This window comes from Mobula hypostoma, chromosome 27 (genome assembly GCF_963921235.1).
Source record: "Mobula hypostoma chromosome 27, sMobHyp1.1, whole genome shotgun sequence".
Classification (NCBI taxonomy): domain Eukaryota; kingdom Metazoa; phylum Chordata; class Chondrichthyes; order Myliobatiformes; family Myliobatidae; genus Mobula; species Mobula hypostoma.
In genome coordinates, this window is record NC_086123.1 from 16770511 (window position 1) to 16794764 (window position 24254).

At 42.3% G+C, this 24254-nt stretch overlaps 1 protein-coding gene across 3 annotated transcripts in view; it reads left to right on the top strand.

Moving 5' to 3' along the window:
- Nucleotides 1-24254, top strand: part of LOC134338456 (transmembrane protein 132C-like) — a 1064025-nt gene that overhangs the window by 969274 nt on the left and 70497 nt on the right. For all 3 annotated transcript variants that reach the window (XM_063034272.1, XM_063034274.1, XM_063034273.1), the window contains one exon: nt 15144-15349. In XM_063034272.1, the coding sequence (XP_062890342.1) occupies nt 15144-15349 (206 nt within the window). The remainder of the gene's footprint in view (nt 1-15143; nt 15350-24254) is intronic.

Sequence of the window (24254 nt, forward strand, 5' to 3'; positions counted from 1 at the left end):
ACGGTAAAAGTCTCAGAGTCTCTCGAAAGTCCCATCATCTCACGCAGACGGTAAACCCCCAGCGCCGCCAACTTGCCGATGCAGCATCCCGGAAGCATCCGACCACAGTTTGACCCGAGTCCATCCAAAAATCTCTGAGCCTCCGACCAGCTCCCCGACACTGATGCACCGAGCATCATCTCTGCTGAGTGTTTCGACCCCGGCCTCGGCAACAGGTGATATGCAAAGCCGAGGATTTGGGGCCTTCCCCTCCGGAGATTCTCGATTGCACAGTAGCAGCGGCAGCGAAGTGGGCATTTCAGAAGTTGCTCCAGATGTTCCTCTGCGCTTCACAGCTGTCCCCCATCATCCGGATTGATGCACGGCCCGTAGTTACACATACGATATTCATTCAGATATTCGGATATTTAACTCAGTAGCATTAAATGTTATTTGGTAACTGGAAAGACATAATGTACGCTGAACCCTAGCTATATATATGTGGGAGGACTTTTCAACAGTACTGTACATATAAATACATACATGTTAGAAAGCTCAATTAATTACAAAAATATAAATTAACTGAATGCTCAAGCACCTGAACCGGTGTGGATAACTTCACTCACCTCAACGCTGAACTAATTCCACAATTTATGGACTCACTTTCAAGGACCCTACAACTCCTGTTCTCAATATTATTTTTTATATTTGCTTTCCTTTTTGTACTTGCAGTTTGTCATCTGTTGTAGATCGATTGTTTGTATCACTTTATTTGTTTGTAGTTTTCTTCATTGATTTTATTGTGCTTTTTGGTATCTACTGTGAATGCCCACAAAAAAAAATGAAGCTCAGGTTAGTATACGGTGACATATATCGTACATAGTGTGGTGCGTGGCCAAGTGGTTAGGGTGTTGGGCTCACGATCTGAAGGTCGTGGGTTCAAGTCTCGGCCAAGGCAGCGTGTTGTGTCTTTAAGCAAGGCACTTAACCACACACTACTCCAGTCCACGCAGATGAAAATGGGTACCGGCAAAATGCTGGGGGTTAACCCCACGATAGACTGGCGTCCTATCCGGGGGGGGGGGTAGTCTCGTACTCTCAGTCGCCTCACGCCACAGAAACCGGCATAAGCACCGGCCTGATGCCCACAAGGCTCGGGGGACAGACTTTAACTAAAATATTGTACGTACTTTGATTAATAGATTTACTTGGAACTTTGTTATTCACCTCACTTGGATTCTTTCTGAAGTGACTGCGCCTGGATTGAGTCTAACCTGGCTGAAGGGCAGTAGAGAGATTTCTCAGGGTAGCAATTGGGAAGCTGCAGGAGGTTTGCACTCTCCTTGGGAAGTTCATTTGTGCAGTGCAGTCAAAATGACAGCGGTGATGACTATTCAGGAGTGTTTGCCACTCCCATATTTATGTGAAAGGCTTTGAGAAGTGCTTCAGATTGCCAGTCTGATCCTATCCAGGAGAAAAAAAAAAAATACATCACTGCTGTAAAAGCTCAGAAGTGCCACTCATCAATCCACAGATATCATGGGAAGTCAGGCAATGTGCTTGTGGCAAAGGATTTGATAAAAACACATGGAAAAGAGACAGGAGGAAGCCATTTGGCCTCTCAAGCCTGTGTTGCCATTGTTACGTACCCCGTAACTGGGTTGCCAAACCAGCAGAAATGGATCACTCAGTTGGAGTCTGGATTACTAGAACTAAGAAAGTTTTATTAAAGAAACAAGCAACACAGTAATCGAAAGGATAATAAATGCAACAGTTCAACAATGATAACCACACATGTGCACAGAATTAAGATAACAGCATCAATCAAGCTCTATCGTTGTCTAGGGGTAAATGACCAAATTTCAAAGTGACTCAAAGTTCAGTCCAGTTTAGTAGTTCAGTTCGCAGTAATCGTTGCCATGGCGATGGACAACGTGCGGGGAGAGACAGAGAGAACAGGAACAACTATTCATACACGGCTTCACTCACAGACCGGCGATATGGCTCACAAGCAACTTTTGGGCGGGTCCTTGGTGATGTCACCTGAGGTCACCGACTGTGACCCCTCCTCCAGATGCGGTCGATCCTCTGCAGTGAACCCGGCACCCAGGCAAGGGCGGACACACACCGGGTTCCCGCTGATCGTACCTTTCCACCCTGGCCGTTGTCTGGTACTTCTCACCGACTCGTGAGAAGCGTACCGCTTCCAGGGTCTCGTTACCTCGGGTGGCGTGTGTGTGCCGCCTTAGCAAAACGGTCCCTTTTTATCCCCCTGCTGGGGTATCGCCTGTCCATCACTTCAAACAGTTCAGGGTTCAAAGGGGGGAGCCGCTCCAGACAGCTCTCTCTCCCACGTCCCTTCATTACACATCTCCAGACGCTGCTCCATTGTTCCTTATCTCTCCTTCCCCTGAGGGCAGGTGGCAGACCACTTGCTGATGTCACTGATGCTAACCCAGGCCAGCAAACATCTTAATTTTATGTGTATTCTCGTCACACCATTCAGTGAGATCACAGCCAATCAAATAGCACATTTCCTGCTTTTCCCTGTACCTCTCGTCTCCATTGTACTTTAAACGCCTGTCTATTTCTGCCTTGAATCTGCTCAATGGTTTTTCTCCAAAGATTCACGTCCCTCTGAGATAATAAAGTCCTCAAACAAGTGACTTCCTGGAACTATGCCCCGCTTCTACTAGATTCCTCTTCGTATCCACTCTGCTAAGTCCGCTCACAATTATATATGGTTCAAGAAGACCACCTCTCATTCTTCTCAGCTTCATTGAGGATAAACTGAACTTGCTCAAACTTTTTCACGTTTGCCCATTTCTTCTTCCCAAGAATCATCCCAGTGAGCCTAATCTCCAACACACCACTGTCAGAAGATCCTCCCTTAAATATGGAGACCAACCTGTACACAGTGCTACAGGTGCAGTCTCACCTGTGCCTGCAAAGGTATATTAACATTTCCCTTTATACCCCTTAACTAAAAATGCAAATCAATATTCCATCTGCCCTACTGTATCTGTGTGAAAAGCTGTACCAGTATGCAAACATTTGTGTCTCATGTACCAGAACCCCTAGATTCCTTTGTACTACAGCATTTTGAGGCTTAACTCTATTGAAGTAAATATAACTGGCTTTTTCATTGTTCTTCCCAAAGTGATTATTCTCACAGATACCTGGATTATATTCCATCTGGCAACTTCTTGCCCATCCACTTACACACCTCATCACTTGTTAAAACTTCTGACTTTCGTATCATCAGCAAATTTCACTGCGGTAAGTTTGCTGAATTGGCTGATGATACAAAAGAAAGAAGTTTAACCAGATATGAATCAATGGCCATCGGGGTCAGTGTTTGGCCTCTTCATTAACATGGATTGTAAACAGTTGGGGTCCCAGCACTAATCCCGATGGCCACTGACTGCTAATCCAAAAATGACCTGCATATTCTGACTCTCTGCGTTCTGTTAGTGGATAGTTCTCTTAGTTCTTTTGTGCCTTAATCTTTTATGTGATATCCTCGAGAATGTCTACTGCATCTACTGTTTTCCTTTTATCCACTATGTTTGTTATGTTCACAAAGAACTTTAACAAACTTATCAAACATGTTTTACCTTCTATGAAACTGCATCAACTCTGCTTGATTCTTTTGCTTTCACTAATGCTTTGCTGTTTCATCCTTCGCAATGGATTAGATTTTCCCAGTGTCAGATGTTGGGCTAACTAATGTAACGTTTACTTCATAATGTTTCCCTGCTTTCTTAAACAATGGCATAACTTCTGGCACTTTTTCTCCTGAGGCACAGATTCCTCACTTCCTTTATTCAGTCTGTTATTAAAATGTTGAAAGTACATATATGTCACCATGTATAACCCTGAGGTTCGTTTTCTTGTGAGCATAGTCAGTAAATCCACAATAGAACAATAATCATAACAGAAGCAATGAAAGACCGCACCAACTTGGGTGTTCAAGCAGTGTGCAAAAGATAATAAACTCCGCAAATACAAAAAAAAACAATAAAAAAAAGTAATTATCAAGAACATGAGGTACAGAGTCCATGAAAGTGAGTCCGTTGGTTGAGGGAACATTTCAATGATGCAGCGTGAAGTTGAGTGAAGTTATCCCCTTTAGTTCAAGAGCCTGATGGTTGAGAGGTAATAACCATTCCTGAAACTGGTGGTGTGAGTCCTGAGACTCCTGTGACTTCTTACTGATGAGGACAGTGATAAGAGAGCATGATCTGGGTGGTGAAGGTCCCTGATGATAGATGCTGCTTTCCTGCAACAAAGCTTCATGTAGATGTGATCGGTGATGGGGAGGACTTCACTAGTTTTTGCAGGGTTTTTCCATTCAAGAGCATTGGTGCTTCCATACCAGGCTGTGATGCAGCCAGTCAATATACTCTCCATTACACATCTATAGAAGTTTGTCAAGGTTTTAGGTGTCATGCTGAATCTACACAAACTTCTAAGGAAGTAGAGGTGCTGCTGTACTCTCTTCGTAATTGCACCTACACTGCCCCGGACAGTCCTCTGAAAAAATAACATCAAGGAACTTAAAGTTGCTGACCACACCCCCCCCACCACCCACCTCTGATGAACCTCTGATTTTCTACCATGAAAACCAATCCAAAGCAATTTGACCATTTCCATTTATTCATTCCGCAGTCTCATCCTCTAAGGGACTGGCACTTGTTTAAGCAAATCTGTTTTTATATGCCTCTGGGAACTCCTAATATCTGTCTTTTTATATATTTTTGTTAGTTTATGGTAATTTATATTCTTCATCCTTATAATTGTTCTTTGCTGGTTTCTAAAAATTTCTTCTAAAAGTTCTTTTTATCATTAAAAAAATCATTCTTAACAAAGCACTACTGTGTGCACAATATTACTTGTCTTAATAATAAATGTGGGAAGTTAGACACCACATTAAATCATGTTCTCCTGGGCAACTGCACTTCAGTCAAGTGAATGAGTTTTCAGACTCTATATACATATTTAGTGAGAGCTGACCTTTCTCCATTGCCAGACTGCCGTGCTGTAGTTTGGCTTAATCGGCAAGTGAATTAACTGTATTTTAGAGGGAGAAGACTTTAAAAAAAGAATGAAATTTTTTGACTTGACTTTATTACTTACATCCTTCATATACATGAGGAGTAAAAATCTTTACATCTCCGTTCAAATGTGGAATTATAGTAATTTATAATAAATAGTATGTACAGCAGGATAGTCAATATAACACAGAAATAGAGTTGTGTCAGCATGAACTAAGCAGTCTAATGGCCTGGCGGAAGAAGCTGTCCCGGAACCTGTTGGCCCTGGTCTTTATGCTGTGGTACCTCTTCCCGGATGGTAGCAGCTGAATCAGTTTGTGGTTGGGGTGTCTTGGGTCTCCAATGATCCTTCAGGCCCTTTTTACACACCTGTCTTTGTAAATGTCCTAAATAGTGGGAAGTTCACATCTACAGATGTGCTGGGCTGTCCGTACCACTCTCTGCAGAGCCCTGCGATTGAAGAAAGTACAGTTCCCATACCAGGCAGTGATGCAGCCAGGCAGGATGCTCTCAAACGTGCCCCTATAGGAGGTTTTTAGAATTTGGAGGGCCATACCAAACTTCTCAACCGCCTGAAATGGAAGAGGCGCAGTTGTGTCTTTTTCACCACACAGCCGGTATGTATAAACCATGTGAGATCCTCGGTGATGTGTGGGCCAAGGAATTTAAAGGTATTCACCCTCTCAACCCCAGAGCCATTGATGTCTATCGGGATTAGCCTATCTCCATTCCTCCTGTAGTCCACAACCAGCTCCTTTGTTTTTGCAACGTTGATGGAGAGACAGGTTTAATTTAAATGCTGTTTATTACCATTGACCCCTCTATATATCTTGAATGATTGCCTGCTGCTACTTGTGCCATGTGTTTAATAGTATGTACATTAGGTTTGGAAGTGTTTCTGCTAATTTTCCATCATGGACATCTATGGAAGATATGTAGCAATTCCTGTCAAAACCGTAGTGATGTCAAGATAAGGCTTGATCACTTCTATCCATTTAATCTTGATCAGTGTTGTTAAAAGGACTCTGAGTATCCTCCACTGTTTCAAAACAATCTCTGGAAAATATAATTGAAGACCTCAAAGCAAAATTTCTGTGCTAGAGGGACATCAGAGACTGCTGTGTACTCTGCTTTACAGAAACGTGGCTCACACCAGAAATTTTTGGATACAGTACTGTGGCCTGATGGTGCTACCATTCTCTGCAAGGATAGGACAGCTCAGTCTTTTAAAAGGCAGAGAAAATAGAGTATGCTCTATAGTTAACTTATCATGATGCACAAACATGGTGGTTCTGTCACAGCTGACCTGGAACATCCAGTAGTCAAAAGCCATCTATTCTATCTTCCGAGGCAGTTTTCTACCAACTCACACTGACTGGCGTCTTTCCATCAAGAAGTCCATAATCCAGTTGCAGTAAGGGGTTTTGAGTCCCATTGAGGACAGCTTACCCACCATCCTCTGAGACACGATCATGTTAAATGCTGAGCTGAAGTCAATGAACGACAGCTTGGCGTAGCAGGCATCGTTTTCTAGATGGGACAGGATGGAGTGGAGGTCCAAGGCTATGGACATCATCAATGGGTCAGACTGAGCAGTAGGCAAACTGTAAAGGATCCAATGTAGCTGGAAGATGATCAAGGTGACGGTCTAAAACAATCCCATTTTCCTGTATGTGGCCTATATTGCTCAAAGCCTTTTCTGACCATGTACCTGTCCAAATATTTTTTAAATGTTGTAATTGCTTCACTTTCTACAGATCCTGCTTGACCAGCTGAGTGTTCCCAACATTTTCTGTTTTTCTTGCTGAATCCATACTCTCGCTTCACAGGCAGAATCTCCCTGTGACCTTTCCAGTCTTGTCCTTGGCACCTCTGATCTCCCAATCCCTCACACTACGCAACCATTAGATTTCCTCCTTTTCCTGACCCCTGCTCTTGTCTCCAGATTCTCATCTTGCCCCTGATGTCTGAGTTTCCATTTCTCTGCCAATTACTGCATCCTTAAAACCTCGCTAGTTTGACTGCCTCTAGACCCAGCCCCCTTCAATCTCCCCACACTCTGGCTTCCCTGATCTTTCCTGAGTCCAGTGTTGGATTACTCTCTGAAGTTACTTAGCTCCAGATCTCAAACAGCTTCCCCGGTCTCCATCTCTTTCAGCCTGGTGCAAAAGGTCCACCAACCCACAACAGGAAAAGTTCTTGATTCTGCATGACTGCAGCCATAAAACCCAAATAAAGAAAGGCTAATCACATTCTGTTGTTACATTCTTGTTTCCTGAGAAGGATAAGGAAATTTGGCACATCTTCATTGCACCATAGAAAGCACCCATTCAGATGCATCACAGCTTGGAATGGTAACTGCTCAGCCCAAGGCCACAAGAAATCACAAACTTGTGGGCTCAGTTTAATTGGCCTCCCCTTCATGGACTCAGTCGGAACTTCCTGCTGCCTCAGGAGAGTAGACAGTATAATCAAAAACACCTTGCACATTGCTCATTCTGTCTTCTTCCCCTTCCTTCATGCAGAAAATACAAACAATTGAAATCAGGCACCAACAGGCTTACGGACATCTTCCATCTCAATTAATGCAAGAGCCGCATTCAGAGACAAAAAAAAATGGCATTGGTAGTAGCAGATGGCAGACAATAATAGTGGTCCATTTTCACCATTTGCTAAGGTCTCAATTTGTCACTTAGATATATGGAGAGAGTTCAGTAAAGTAATGGTTCATTAATTCATTAAATCAAATGCAGGATAGGTGTAGCTCTAATTTTAGGATTGTGAGTTCTAATTTGAGGACTCTACCACTTCCCAATATCTGTCACTGTCCTTACCCTTGCAGTCACTTCCAGCTGCACTTCTTCCAAGACAAAAATATTTCTGGATTCTTCTTTGTCAATGTTTTGTGGCCTGGGAAAAATACACACTCAGGACTACAAATACTTTTATAGATCTTTAATTCCTTTGTCGACTTTAGATGTTTTAATGCAGAAAGAGGGTATCAAAATAAAGACAACAAAATGAATTTTAAAAAAACAGTTCCTGTTACAATCGCATCGTAATTTCAGTCAAAGCTCTTGTGTATCAACTAGTTACTTATGCAGTGTAAAAATAAATAAAACAAAATATATAAAACCAATACAGTAGTGGCAATTCTAGAAAAAACAATACGAACAACATTAGAATGCTACCAGTCGTGTACCATATACACAACATCAAAAGTATAAATAAATACATCTCATCTTTAATAAGTCGTATACTCACTTAGAAACATGCATGCTTAACTTCCAAACGCGTATACGCTCGACCCTGAAGCAGGTTCTCCTCGCTCACGCTACGTGAACAAAGATTAACACATTCACCTTACTCTGTTACATCCACATTTGGTAATGAAACAATAAAGTAAGACAAAAATGAACTTTAAAAAATCTTTTGCAATATATTGCTTTGTATCTAAATTACTAGAAAGACTAGCCTACTAGATGGATAAGGAACTTTGCACAACCACACTATCCAACGCTGATACCTTACTCGCGAAAATCTAAAGTATCCACATGTAAAACATGTCAAATTACCGATATTCTAGATTTACAAAGTATAAATGAATTTACATGGATATTATCAAATATTACTGCATTCACCTTTCCTCACCATATGTCCAGTACTCGATGTTTGTTCTAGAACATTGCAACTTTTTTTCTACTCCGCACGTGCATAATAACGTCACCATTTTCTCTTAAAGGCACAGGCAGCTATTATGGCATTACCAGGATGAATGCCTAAGTTCACTATTACAATAAAAAAAAATTCAAAGGTCACCTGGTTACAAATGTAATCTTTCTTCCAGTGCATCCTTCTTTTACTTCAGACATTCCACAATCTGTCAACTGCTCCCATAAGAAAAGAGAACATGCTTCCAGTGAAATTAAAAGAACATACACTGCAATACATGTACTGCTGACTGACATTTATTGGATCTAATCTTTATAAAATCATACATCAGTTAGAAAGTTTAAGTGGCCTTCTTACTCGATGCTTATGAGGGTCTGAAGCTGAATCTCGGTATGTCATTGGCAGCCCTCAGTTCTAATACACAGGGTTTATTCTTCCTAACTCACTCACTGAATCTCAAAACAAAATGCTGGCCGGATACTGGAGGTGCAAGAGACTGAAGGTTCTTGTACATGGAGCAATGAATAAGATGCTACAGGAACTCAGCAGATCAGGCAGCATCTGCGAAGAGAAATGGTTAGTTAATGGTTAAGATCAAGACTACTCCATCTGAAATAAAATCCTCAATGTTGCAAAATACCCTCAAATCAGAAATCAGTATTTTAGAAAACAATGATGGAAGTTGGAACAGACCTTGATTACTTATGGAAAAATTGTAAAATGATTTGACAATATTGCCTGGAAATTCACTCACTCTACATTCAAACGTGAAGCAGGTAACATTCAAAATTCATACACATCTAGCCTTCTTCAGCATTAAAACACACTGAGGAGACAAGCTTTGCTCAAAGATGCAGGACAAACTGGATTTGCTGTAGGATATCACTGGACTTGTATTGTGACTGTGAAAGGCCACGTTGCCAGTCTTCTTTGGAATCATTCTGTGATTGTGAACAGCTTATATGCAGCAAAGGATGTTGACCCCTTGCTTAACTTAAGCATGTCAAGGTAAGAAAGAGGACGAAGGGTAGTGCATGTGGTCCCTCAACCCTTCTCTGCCACTCAATATGTTCACGGCGGATGTGACCTTGGTTTCAGCTCCAGATTCCTGCTTGTTTTTCAAAACCCTTGGTACTTCGATTGGCTAAAACTCTATCTAGTTGGACCTTGACTATATTCAGTAATTCAACCTTCATAGCAAACTCGGGTAGACAGAGTCATAGGGCAATACAGCATGATACAAGGAGAATGACCCAAGTCCATGCCTTCCACGGTGCCCAAAAAGCTAGTCCCAATTCCTTTTATTTGGCCCATATTACTTTAAGTCCTGCCCATCATTGTCCATATCCAAGTACTTCTTATAATTACACTATTGTACCTCCCTCAACCATTTCCCATGGCAACTCATTCCATAACATCACCACCCTCTGCATGAAAAAGTTGCCCCTTAGGTCTCTTATAAGCCTTAACCCCTCTCACCCTGGCTGCATAGATGTGCCTAAAACTTCTGCACCATACTGTATGTCATTGGAGTACTTTTTGCACAGTACTGTCAGCGTTTATTTTGTTTCACACTGTATACTGTGTATGTGTATATATATATATATATATATATATATGCACACACACTGTATAACAATGGATTCCAGTTAATTGGGATACATTGAGACAAGTACGCTTTGGCCCAGTTACGTGGCTTCACCAGTTAGCCAAGATTTCATGGAAATAATTAAAAAGGTATAAAAAAGACTAATTTCCATGTAACTTAGTAACAAAGTATGTATTTAAATAAAATACAAAACAAATTAGAACACTACAAACACTACTACACTTTTATAACTGTGTATTGGTTCCTAATAGTTATCGATGGAGGAATTAATTCTAGTGTACGCTGCCGTTTTCTTTTGATTGACTATAAATGAACACAATCAGTGCAGACACTTAGTGCAGATAATGGACTGCTTCACAGAATGCCTTTGAAGATTACATCCTCTAAATCTTCATTTTCATTGTAACATTCAAGATGATTGCCAATACCTTCAAATTCTCCGTAGTTCCTAACTTGTTGATGTAGTGAAATCATTTTATTTTCACTCCTGGCCGGTTCTGGCATCTTCAAGCTTCAATGCTTGAAACCACGGTGAGTAGAACAGTTCTGAATTGTCTTACTACTTATTTCCTGCCAACTGTCAGTGACAACAATCACTACTTTTTGAACAGAAACACATGCAACTGATGAATTTCAAAACTCTTAGCACGGTGTAGTGTCTAATGGCCACACAAGTGCACATGACTGACACTCATTAGAAACTGGCAACAGTCTCCTGTTACAATTAAGCAGCATAGGGCCCCAAATAAGCATGGGGAATCTTGGCTATCATTGCTTTTTGAACACGATCACATGCAACTGATGCTGTTTAAAAACTGTTCGCTCTAAGCACGGGTACTGTCTAAAGGAAACACCAGTACACACGATTGATCCTGCTGAGAAGCTGTTCGGCAACAGTGTCCTGTCCCAATTAAGCATATCATTAAATAAATAAGTGGTGCAACAACACAACAAAAGAAATTCTGAGGAAGTGCTCACGAGTTGCTCCATTGTTCATTCCGAAACCTGACGGCAGAGGGGAAGAAGTTGTTCCTAAACTCTGAGTGTGTGTCTTCAGGCTCCTGTACATCCTCCCTAATGGTAACAAAAAAAAAGGCATGTCCTGGGTGACAGGGGTACGTAACGACCTGTGCCTCCTTTTTGAGGCATTGCCTTTTGCAGATGATCCTGTACAGTGCCCCCCCCCAATACCAGACAGTAATGAAATCAGTTACGCAAACTTGAGGAAATCTGCAGATGCTTGAATTTCAAGCATTTATTATTATTATTTTTTTCTCTCCCTCTGTCCCTCTCATTATACTCCTTGCCCATCCTCTGAGCTGCCCCCCTCCCCCTTTTCTTTCTCCCTAGGCCTCCCGTCCATCCCATGATCCTCTCGCATCCCTTTTGCCAATCAACTTTCCAGCTCTTAGCTCCATCCCTTCCCACTCCTGTCTTCTCCTATCATTTCGGATCTCTCCCCCCCCCCCCCAATTACAAATCTCTTACTATCTCTTCTTTCAGTTAGTCCTGACGAAGGGTCTTGGCCCGAAACGTCAACTGTACCCCTTCCTAGAGATGCTGCCTGGCCTGCTGCGTTCACCAGCAATTTTTATGAAATCAGTTAGTATACTCTCCACAGTACATCTGTTGAAATTAATTTTCATTGATAAAGGAAGCCTCACTCAACAACAAACTTGAAATATCTTTTTTTTTTATTTATAATGAACACTTTCACCGTCTCTGAATTGCAAATGTTATTGTATAACCTAATTGGAGTTTAGTTTCTCCAACTCAACAGAAAAGGCTGGAGTAGAACATGATGTCTGGATGTTCCAGTCTGGTAGGTACAATTGGACAGTCGATTCACAGAGAGGCAAGAGTCTATGGACTCTGCAACTCATGTTCACAATATTATTTATGACTTACTTTTTAATTATTATTATTTGTTTTGGCACTGTTTGTCTTCTTTTGCACACCGGTTGTTCATCTGTGTGTAATTTTTCATTGATTCTAATGTGTTTCTTTTTATCCACTGTGAAGGCCCACACGTACGTGAATCTGAGGGGAGTCTATGGTGAATCTATTGCAGCATATACTTTGATAATAAATTTACTTTGAAATTTGGACTGCAGATTCACAGCAATATGAGAGACTGTGATGTGTCACAGAGATCCTTGTTAGATTACAGGGTTGATCCTGATCAGCTAGGGAAGTGGGCCAAGGAGCGGCAAATGAACTTCAGTACAGAGTAACATTCATGGGGCGCTGGAGAAGTTCAGCGTGTCAGGCAGCTTCTGTCGAGGGGGCTAGATAGTCCCTGTTTTGGCCTGAGACCCTTCATCAGGACTGTTTTGCTGGGGAGGGGGACTAGAAAGAGTGGACGTGGAGAGGCTGTTTCTCATAGTGGGGAAGCACTAGGACCAGAGGGCATAGCCTCAGAATACAAGGACATCCCTTTAGAAAAGAGATCAATTCTCTTTTCGGTATTAAAACTTTTTCCCTCCCCCTCCCCTCTTCTTCTATTCTCCACTCTGGTCTTTTACTTCTTTTCACCTGCCTACCACCACCCCTGGTGTCCGTCCTTCTTCCTTTTCTCCTATGGTCCACTCTTTTCTCCTCTCAGATTCATTCTTCTCCAGCCCTGTATCTTTCCTACCCACATAGCTTCTCCAATCATCTTCTAGCTATCTTTTCCCCACCTTTTCATTCTGGCATCTTCCCCCTTCCTTTCCAGTCCTGAAGAAGTGCATCAGCCTGAAACGTCAACTGCTTATTCATTTCCATAGATGCTGCCTGACCTGTTGAGTTCCTCCAGCAATTTGAATGTGTTGCTTTGGATCTCCAGCATCTGCAGAACTTCTTGTGTTTGGGAATTTCTTGAGCTAGAAGGTAGTGAATCACTGGAATTCATTGGCATGGAGTACTATAGAGGCCAAGTCAGTGGGTGATACCTTCGATTAGTAAGTGCACCAAAGGTTATAGGGAGAAGATAGAGGATTGGTAATGAAAGGGAAAAAAGATCAGCCATGAAGGAATAGTAGAGCAGACTTGATGGGCTGAATGGCCTAATTCTGCTCCTATGTTGTATGGAAGCTCAAGCCAATGTGGGACTTGTACTGTATATGGTAGGGCTCTAGCGGGCGTAATGGAACAGAGAGAGCTAGGAGTACTAGTGCATAGTTCAATGAAAGCAGCACCACAGGAAGACAGGAGGGTGAAAAGGTATTTAGCACATGTGTCTTCATCAGTCAGAACGCTGAATAGAGGAGCGGGAACGTTATTGGGGCAACCACACTTAGAGTACTGTGTACAGTTTTGGAAGATAGGAAAGAAGTGGTTAATCTGGAAAGAGTGCAGAGAATATTGAGGGGAATGCTGCCAGGATGAGAGGGCCTGAGATACCGAGAGGGTGGCCAGGTTGGGAATATATTCCTTGGAACGCAGGAGAATGAGGCAACCTTATAGAAATGTTTACAATTATGAGAGGCATTGACAAAGTGGACGGTAACAGTCTTTTCCCCGAGGTAGGGGAGTCCAAAACTATGGGGCATAGATTTAGAGTGAGAGCAGTAAGATTTAAATGAGACCTGAGGGGCAATTTTTTCACGCAGAGGGTGGTGAGTGTATGTAACGAGGAAGTGGATGAGGCAGGTACAATAGGATTATTTAGGAAACACTTGGATAAGTAGATAGAGGGATGGGGTTTAGAGAGATATACTTTATACTTTATACCTTATTGTCGCCAAACAATTGATACTAGAACGTACAATCATCACAGCGATATTTGATTCTGTGCTTCCCGCTCCCTGGATTACAAATCGATAGTAAATTTTAAAAGTTTAAATTATAAATCATAAATAGAAAATAGAAAAATGGAAAGTAAGGTAGTGCAAAAAAAACCAAGAGGCAGGTCCGGATATTTGGAGGGTATGGCCCAGATCCGGGTCAGGATCCGTTCAGCAGTCTTATCACAGTTGGAAAGAAGCTGTTCCCCAATCTGGCTGTATGAGTCTTCAAGCTCCTGAGCCTTCTCCCGGAGGGAAGAGGGACGAAAAATGTGTTGGCTGGGTGGGTCGTGTCCTTGATTATCCTGGCAGCACTGCTCCGACAGCGTGCAGTGTAAAGTGAGTCCAAGGACAGAATATTGGTTTGTGTGATGCGCTGCTCCGTGTTCACGATTTTCTGCAGCTTCTTCCGGTCTTGGACAGGACAACTTCCATACCAGGTTGTGATGCACCCTAGAAGAATGCTTTCTATGGTGCATCTATAAAAATTAGTGAGGGTTTTAGGGGACAGGCCAAATTTCTTTAGTTTTCTCAGGAAGTAAATGCGCTGGTGGGCCTTCTTGGCAGTGAACTCTGCTTGGTTGGACCAAGTCAGTTCATTTGTGATATTGACCCGGAGAAACTTAAAGCTTCTGACCTGTTCCACTTGTGCACCACCGATGTAAATTGGGTCGTGCGGTCCGCTACTCCTTCTGAAGTCAACAACCAATTCTTTTGTCTTGCTGACGTTGAGGGATAGGTTATTGTCTTCGCACCATGCCACCAGGTTCTTAATTTCCTCTCTGTACTCAAACTCATCATATGGGACAGATGATCAGTATGAACTGGTTGGCCTGCATCTGTGCTGTATTGTTCTATAACTATGCCGTTCTGAAAATCAGATTTGTTCTACTTAATGAGATTGATACGGCAGTTTCACAGATTCCTGGGTATGAAATTAGCATACTAAGAAGTATTACTATTGTTCTCGACTAGGGGCATAAAATCTCTCAGCTCTTGTTTTGTGCAAGGTAATATTTTCCAGTGCCCCAGTGATTAGGTTTCTTTCTTTTGCCACAGGTTTCTGACAGATGTGACTACATCCTGGTGAATGGGAAAGAGATGCGGGGCAAAGTGAATGCCGTCGTCAATTTCACTTACGAGCACCTGAATGCACCACTGGAAATCACTGTGTGGGTGCCCCGACTTCCCCTTCAGATTGAAGTGTCTGACACTGAGCTCAGTCAGATCAAAGGCTGGCGGGTTCCCATCGTCTCAAGTAAAAGGTAGGCACCTATAAACATCTCCACTGTAGTGTCTTGTCCTGTGATCACGACATGACGTTGTATATATTGACTGTACGTCATGGGCACAGGTGGGGTTGCCCAGTAGATCTACACTGATATTCCTGCTTTACACCAGCCACATTCCAACTCACCCATCTGCATTTTTCCTGACATACTTAACATTGCCTTTTTGTCAATCAGCCCCAAATGAAAGATCTACATTCTAGACAATAGAAAGAGGTTTCTCACTGACTTCTGAATGAATTTACAAGCTACCATCTTGCATAGTCTGTACTCATAGATGAGTTCTCATAGAACTGACTTTGGCATCTTTCATTTTCCCATGGAAACAGAGCCTGCCTTGTGTGCACATAGGACTATCATCCACAAATCCTCCTGTCATGGAATGGTTGCAGAAGGCCTGGTAATAATTCTTTGAGCTTTGGAAGGTGCCCATGTTCAAAAATGGCTTGTAGGGGAGGAGGAGTTTCAGATGTTGGAAAAGTGGAGATTGGGATCTAGGGTTGAGAGACTGCAGGGAGACAGTTGTGAATGGCCGTGTAGTTGGAGAATATAATTATATTTGGTTGCAAGAGATGGTGAAAGGGGCATGGGGCTAGATGGTAGGTGTGAGGGTTAAGGAGTATTGTAAGCAGAAGAATTAGGCATCAGACTCTATGGGAACCAACCAAGTAAGCTAGTTTATCTTGAACATAGGTAGTGGGCACGTGGCCAAGTGGTTAAGGCATTGGACTAGCGACCTGAAGATCGTGAGTTTGAGCCCCAGCCGAGGCAACGTGTTGTGTCCTTGAGCAAGGCGCTTAATCCCACATTGCTCTGCGACAACACTGGTGCCAAGCTGTATGGGTCCTAATGCCGTTCCCTTGGACAACATTGGCATCGTGGAGAGGGGAGACTTGCAGCGTGGGCAACTGCTGGTCTTCCATACAACCTTGCCCAGGCCTGCGCCCTGGAGAGTGAAGACTTTCCAGGCGCAGATCCATGGTCTCGCAAGACTAACGGATGCCTGACTTTAGGTAAGACAAGGTAAGACTGACTTGTGATAATCTACTTCTCTCTGATTATTCTACACCTTTCATTGGCCACACATGCAGAAAAGAGCTTGAAGCAAGTCAACCCAGAGATGCACTGAACATGTTCCAGATCAAAACCCCGCCTGAGACTAAGTTGTTTATTACTCCAGATTCTAACATCTGAAGTCTCTGAGTCTCTGTCATGCATTGAACACTAGTTAATATGAACGTGGAAGTAAGCACACTTTCTTAACCAAGACAAAGGATTTTATATGAAATCCTGAAGCAAGCAAAATGTCAAGATTTTTCAAGATTAATTCAGACTGAACATTTGGCTACAGCACTTGTGACCACAGAAGTAAGAAAGTTGAGCTTATAACAGGTCTGAAGACAAATACCTCTGCATTTCTTTGGGGTATGTTCTTGCAACTAGAACTTCTATGTGTGATATAATTCATTTGGCTCTATATCTATTATGTATTGGAGAAGGATTGCAATTTGCAGTTAATTTAATCATCATAATATTTAATGCTCTGTTAGGTTACACAGTCTATAGTTATGTCTGAATCTTTACAGAGAATAGAAGTTATTTTTAGATAATATCCTTAATTGATAATTACAAAAGAGACTAAACATTTATTAACTCTTGCAATCTTTATGCTCCTAGTGTGGATGAGTTGTTAATTAGCCATTACCACACGGTGGGACAGGAAATTTAAGTGTAAGATGGTTACACTCTTACAGACCTGTTAGCTATAGTTTATGTTTCAAGACCGGGAGAAGTGAGCAGCCGTAAGCAGTAACATCAGACTGAGGGGACACATACAAACGGGAGAAAGGAGAAAGCTTTCAGAAGGGTGCTGGGTTAAAATTGTTCCGATCAACATAAAGGAAATGACCTGCCACTCACAGTCAGACAGAATGCTCACTTTCCTTCCCCGGTCATTTCCCACAGAAACAAAAACGCAATCAATAAAGTTCAAAGTAAATATATGTCCCCATACACAACCGATAGGTTTCAATAGGTACATCTAATGTCAGAGAAATGTATACAATATACATCCAGAAATTCTTTTTCTTCACAAACATCCATGAAAACAGAGGAGTGCCCCAAAGAATGAATGACAGTTAAACGTTAGAACCCCGAAGCCCCCCCAGCTCCCCCCTCTCACGCACAAGCAGCAGCAAGGCAACGACCCCCCCCCCCCCCACCAGCAAAAAAGCATCGGCGCCCTCTACTGGCACTCAAGCGTGCAACGAGCATCAGGAAAGACACAGACTTGCAGTACCCCAAAGACTACTGGTTCACCTGGTAATTCAACATTCCACAGACTCTCTCTCTCTCTCCCTAATAAAGGAAAAAGAGGTGCCCCATGTCACAGCGAGAGGGGAGACATAACAAACAACTCACTGATTTATGTTGTTAGAGGTCTGTTGCATTGCTTTTTCTGAGCTATGTGCCCAAAGAGTCGGTCTCAGAAAGGCTCAGGTTGCTGGACACACGAACTACAGCAGCTAACCTGCTGCTCCCGGTGTTCCATATCCTCTCGCAACACCTCAGTCAGGGGCACCTGTCTTCAGAGCCACAAAAGTCAGGCACCCTGAAGGCATGCTAGTCTTGCAGGTCGCTTTCTTGGGATATCAAAAGGCAGCCAGATGTGAGTCTCTGAGAACGGGCCCCATTTCCGCAAAGAACCAGTGTGTAACTCCAGGTCAGGGTCTTCAGAGCCTTGAAAAGGAAAGAAAAAGAGATATCGAAGATAGAAATAGAGCTGTTTCCAAAGATGCAAGCGAAGGAGTCGCCGTTTGGCGCCATCTTAATTTTTCTCCGCCCCTCCAAGATTCATTTTCTTGTAGACATACACAAAAATTCTGTAATAGAATGATAACCATAATAGGACCAATGAAAGACCGCTCCAACATGGGCGTTCAACTGGTATGAAAACGACAACAAACTGCACAAATACAAAAAGAATGAAAAAATAATAATATTATTTATTTATGAATAAATAAGCAATAAGTATTGAGAGCATGAGGTGAAAAGCCCTTGAAAGTGAGTCCATTGGTTGTGGGAACATTTCAATGATGGGGTAAGTGAGGTTATCCACTTTGGTTCAAGAGCCTGATGTTTGAGGGGCAGTAACTGTTCGTGAACATAGTGGTGTGAGTCCTGAGGCTCTTGTACCTTCTTCCTGATGGCAGCAGTGAAAAGAGAGCATGTCTTGGGTAGCGTTGGTCCCTGATGATGGACGCCACTTTCCTGCAGTAACGCTCCTTATAGAGGTGCTCCGTAATGGGGAGGCCTTTGCCAGTCAATATACTCTCCATTACACATCTACAGAAGTTTGTCAAAGTTTTAGATGTCATGCTGAATCTCTGCAAATTCTTAAGGACGTAAGGAAGAATGCAGAATATTTTTGTTTCTTAAATTTAACAGGTTTTCTCTTCGGAAAGCAAGGGTAAGAATTACTATATGGTAGGGCTGGAAGGGAGGTTGGAGGGAAGATGATTGCAGAAGGAAAAAGGGACAGCAATCAAAGCAGGAAAAAGGTTTGATTCCCATTCCCATTCCAATATATCAGCCCGTGGCCTTTTCCACTGCCGTGATGAGTTGTGCGCAGGTTGGAGGAGCAACATCTTATATTCCGTCTGCGTAGCATCCAAGCTGGTGGCATGAATGTTGATGTCTCAAACTTCCGGAAATTGTCTTTTTCTCTTCTCCTTCACCATTCCTCTACCTGAGCTTATCTCCTTACCTGTCCATCACATCCCCCTGGTGCTCCTCCTGCTTCCCCTTCTTCCATGGTCTTCTGTCCTCTCCGAGAAGATTCCTCATCTCCTACTTTTTACCTCATCCAACAATCAACTTCCCAGCTCTTTACTACAACCCCTGTCCTCACCTGATTCACCTATCACCTACCACCTTGTACTTCTTTTTCCCCTGTCCCCACCTTCTTCCTCTGACTTTGCCCCTCTTCCAGTCCTGATGAAGGGTCTCGGTCCGAAACGTGAACTATTTTCTCTTTTCCATAGATGCTGCCTGATCTGCTGAGTTTCTCCAGCATTTTGTGTGTGTTGCTGAAGAAAAAAGTTGCACTTGTGCCCTGATGTTCTTGAAGAACCACATGCCCTTAAGTATTGTGAACAAACCCTTTGGACGAGAGAGCTAGCACATTTAACCGTGATGCTTTTCTCACTTGCTGCCCATGTAAAAGAGTATCTTAATACAGAACTAACATTTGCTTGTTGTCTGGAATGAAAACAATGCAGCAGAAGTGACCTTTGTTCAAAAGAAATATTAATAGAACAAAAATAGAATAAAAGTCGGTGCAACACACATCAAAGTTGCTGGTGAACACAGCAGGCCAGGCAGTATCTGTAGGAAGAAGTACAGTCGACGTTTCGGGCCGAGACCCTTCGACAGGACACTGTTCCAAGGTTGTTCAGACTCTTGATTCCACATCCAAGTGGTGTCAAAATATTTGGCCTCCTTTTATATATGCAAAAAAAGCATCAACCAAGTAATGATGATTAATATTGCCACACAGTATGAAGGATTGGCTGTTCAAATCTGCCTTTATTTCAGCTCCTTGTCATTTAAAGAATGTCGGTGCAGGTCATGTCGAAACACCACCGTAGTTAATCACTGGGCTTCCATGTGCTGCTCACCAGTCTTGTTATGTGTGTTTGGTTTCTGCTCAATTAAGCTAAATTGCATTGGCTCCTGGGAGTAATGAGCCATTTGCTTGATATTCCTGAAGAATCACATGATCTTAAGTGTTGTGAGCCTGTGTAACACAGAGTCGTGGAGAATTCCAGTTCTGTAACTCTCTGGCCAGTGGGTTAGATTGACAATGTGGGGAGGAATGGATGAGGGGAGGTGCATGGTAGGAAATTGCACTGAGGACAGGTTCTCATTCACTGTGCAGTGACCATTAATGTGTTAGGTGGTGCTTGTAAGTAGTAACCATAATGATCTCCAGCCAGCAACTAGAGCAACAAAACAAGGATATCTTCTTTATTACATCTGTGCTTAAAATGTCTACTTACATCACACTTTATCATAAATGACGATATCACAACAATTATTTTACATACAATTTATTTACATATTACATATCACCTGTTATAAAATGCAATTTGCCAGTAAGCGTAGAGTCAGCATCAGACACCACACTTCTCACATCATTTGGTCTATTTACGTTGCCTTATTTATATTTTTGAACCATCTATCACTGCACAGAAGAAGGCAATGGCAAACCACTTCTGTAGAAAAATTTCTTAAGAACGATCACGGTCAGATTGGCCACCTCATATGACATAATAATGATGAAGATGATTTTTTTTTAATTTATTGGAGTGATCTTTATGTCTTTCCGCAAGAAGACAACAGAATTCATGACATATGTCAGTGATAATGATATGGTCACTGTCTTCATTACAAATGCACATAATGACTATTTGCAGGAGAGTCGCTCTCTCAAGGAGAACATCAGGCTGACAGAAAAGTTAAACAGTTTTCAGTTTTAAATGATGTACATGCTCATGAGTCATTTAACAAGTGGGCTGGAAAGGTGCTTGAGAACTTTGATAGGTGTTGTGAATCTGACTGGAGTGAGAGAAGCTTACTTATATTGTGCATTGAGCATCGTGGGCGTGCGATGTTGGTGCCGGAATCTATGGCAGCATTCGTGGGCTGCACCCATCACATCCTAAGGTTGTGCTGGCTGTTAACACAAACGTGCATTTCACTGAATGTCACAAGTGCACATAATCACAATTGTAGGAATGTCATGGGTTCAATAAATGAATATGAATCTGATTCTACTGATGGAAGTCAGAATCAGAATCAGGATTAATATCACAGGCATACATCGTGAAACTTGTTATGCATCTGAAGTATATTTCAATGCAAAATGTAAATTACAGTAATATATATATATTTAAATAAAAGGTTTAATTAAATAAGTGGTGCAAAGATGAGAGAAAAAAGTAGTGAGGTAGTGTTCATGGGTTCAATGTCCATTCAGGAATCTGATGGCGGAGGGGAAGAAGCCATTCTTGAATCATTGAGTGTGTGCCTTCAGGCTCCTGTACCTCCTCCTTGATGGTAGAGAAGAGGGCCTGTCCTGGGTGATAGGGGTCCATAATGATGGATGCCACCTTTTTGAGGCATCACTCCTTGAAGATGTCCAGGGTACTGGGGAGGCCAGTGTCTATGATGAAGCTGACCGAGTTCACTTCTTTCTGCAGCTTATTTTGTGTGCTGGGGCAGCAGGCTGAGGGTAGCAGACACCAACAGAATCAACAAACTCATTCGTAAGGCCAGTGATGTTGTGGGGATGGAACTGGACTCTCTGACGGTGGTGTCTGAAAAGAGGATGCTGTCCAAGTTGCATGCCATCTTGGTCAATGTCTCCCATCCACTACATAATGTACTGGTTGGGCACAGGAGTACATTCATCCAGAGACTCATTCCACCGAGATGCAGCACAGAGCATCATAGGAAGCCATTCCTGCCTGTGGCCATCAAACTTTACAACTCCTCCCTTGGAGGGTCAGACACCCTGAGCCAATAGGCTGGTCCTGGACTTATTTCATAACTTACTGGCGTAATTTACATATTACTATTTAACTATTTATGGTTCTATTACTATTTATTATTTATGGTGCAACTGGAACGAAAACCAACTTTCCCCGGGATCAATAAAGTATGACTATGACTATGACTATTTTGATCCTGTGCAGTGCCCACTCCCCATAGCAGACGGTGATGCAGCCAGTTGGAGTGCTTTCCACGGTACATCTGTAGAAATTTGTGTGCGTCTTTGGTGACGTACCAAATTTCCTCAAACTCCTAATGAAATCTAGCTGCTGTGGTGCCTTCTTTGTAATTGCTTCAATATGTTGGGCCCAGGATAGATCCTTGGAGGTGTTGACACCCAAAAACCTGAAATTGTTTACCCTTTCCACTTCTGATCCCCCAATGAGGATTGGTGTGTGTTCCCTCGTCTTACACTTGAGGTGTGCTTGTGTTGATGTGACTGTGAGGCCAGTGGAGAATAAATCAACATTATTGATATAAATCAACTTCCTATGATGTTGCACTGTTGAATGTGAAATTCACATGTTGCCTCCAAAGATAAATTGCTCCTCCAGAAGCTTCCAGTATCTCATCCAGGGACTTAGTACTAAAGTACATGGGACATCTTAAAAATTACTGCCCAATCCGTGATAACTCTGCTTGTTCATTTCAGTCTAAGTTTTAACAGTACAGTAAATTTAATTACAACCAAGCAACCCCTTTGGTGCTGAAAATTAACATTAATAAGCATGAAGTCTTAATCCTTCAGACGTTAAATGTTTTAGACATATTAAACTATTTTCTTTTTCTGTAATTTTTCAGTTTTTTCTTTTATTGCCTCCTCATATTCCCTCTGTTTCTAAATAGGCTTTAGCATGGAATTCCCCATTCTGTTTTAATACTCTTGACAAATCCAAGTTCAGGTGATTGAATTCTTCAATCTGATTGCTTAAAGAGAAGCCCTGTTACTACTTCTGTTAACAGGGCTCCCAGATCCCCTGGAGGGGGCACCAGCTTCCCTTAACTCTCTTAGTCACAGAAGACTCCAATGCAAATCCCTTAGTGTGCCCATGGGCAAGTATAATATAAGGATTATCTTCCACAAAGGAAATTCTAACACTCCAGATCAGAATTGGATTTAGGTGAAGTTGTGCTCGCTATTTCCCGATTAATCCCATTTCATTGTTTTTACATGAATCAGAGAACCAAACGCCACTAAGCTCCTTTATGTTCATCCATCCCGGAGCATTTTACTGACCCCCATTCAGTTTTCATGATTCTTAAATCAGTCTCTTTTTTTGTAACCAACTCTCTGCTGGGATACCCGCTAAGAGGTATAAATCAGATTGTGCAGCATGGTAATATCATCCTATCTGTTATATAATCCTGTTTCGATGAAAAACAAAATGTGCCACTACTGCTTGGGCACATTTGCAACACATGCCTGATTATCGCCTCTGTAAGTTTCCAACTAACTCAGGGCAGCTCTTGCGGGAACAGCCGTCATAATGTCAATGTGAGTTAAAGATGGATGGAACCAAGCAGAGCCCAGTACCTCACACAAGTCAGGCCTTTAAAGATGGATGACACACCTGACTCCCCACTGCCACATACATCCCTCACAGATTTGCATAGAATAACTTAAGGGAATGAACATATTGATCCGCCTCAGATGGTCTACCTCGCATTCTGTGAATTAAACTGTTGCCACTTCTTCCATCTCCGTAAGTTTTTCACAATCACTTCGGCTGTTTCGATTCTCTTGTACTTTAGTAATCCTCTGTCAAAGGATCCAGCAGGAGTTAAACAAATGGGAAATGTTGGCAGAGAAATGGCTGCCAGAGATTAACTTGGACAAGTGCGAGGTGTGGCACTTTGGGAGATCAAATGTAAGGGAAAAAAATATACAGTCAATCGCAGGACCCTTAAGAACATTGATGTACAGAGGGATCTCCAGGTGCAGGTCCATAGCTCCCCGAAAGTGGCAACACAAGTAGAAAGGGTGGTAAAGAGTCAAGCTGTTGATTGTCAAAGTCAGGAAGTCATGTTGCAGCTATATAAAATTACTGGATCTTTTTCCGATATTGAGTAGTGTGGAGGAACAGAGGGACCTTGGAAGAATGTTCGCATTTCCTCAAAGTTAGTGGGATGAATCAATAATCTGGTTAAAAGTATATATATTTCCTTACTACCTGACATGAAGAGGAAGAGTACAGAGGTTATGTGGAACTGTACGCAACATAAATTAGACCCAGGCAAATTAGAACTGAACTCTGTACAATTATTG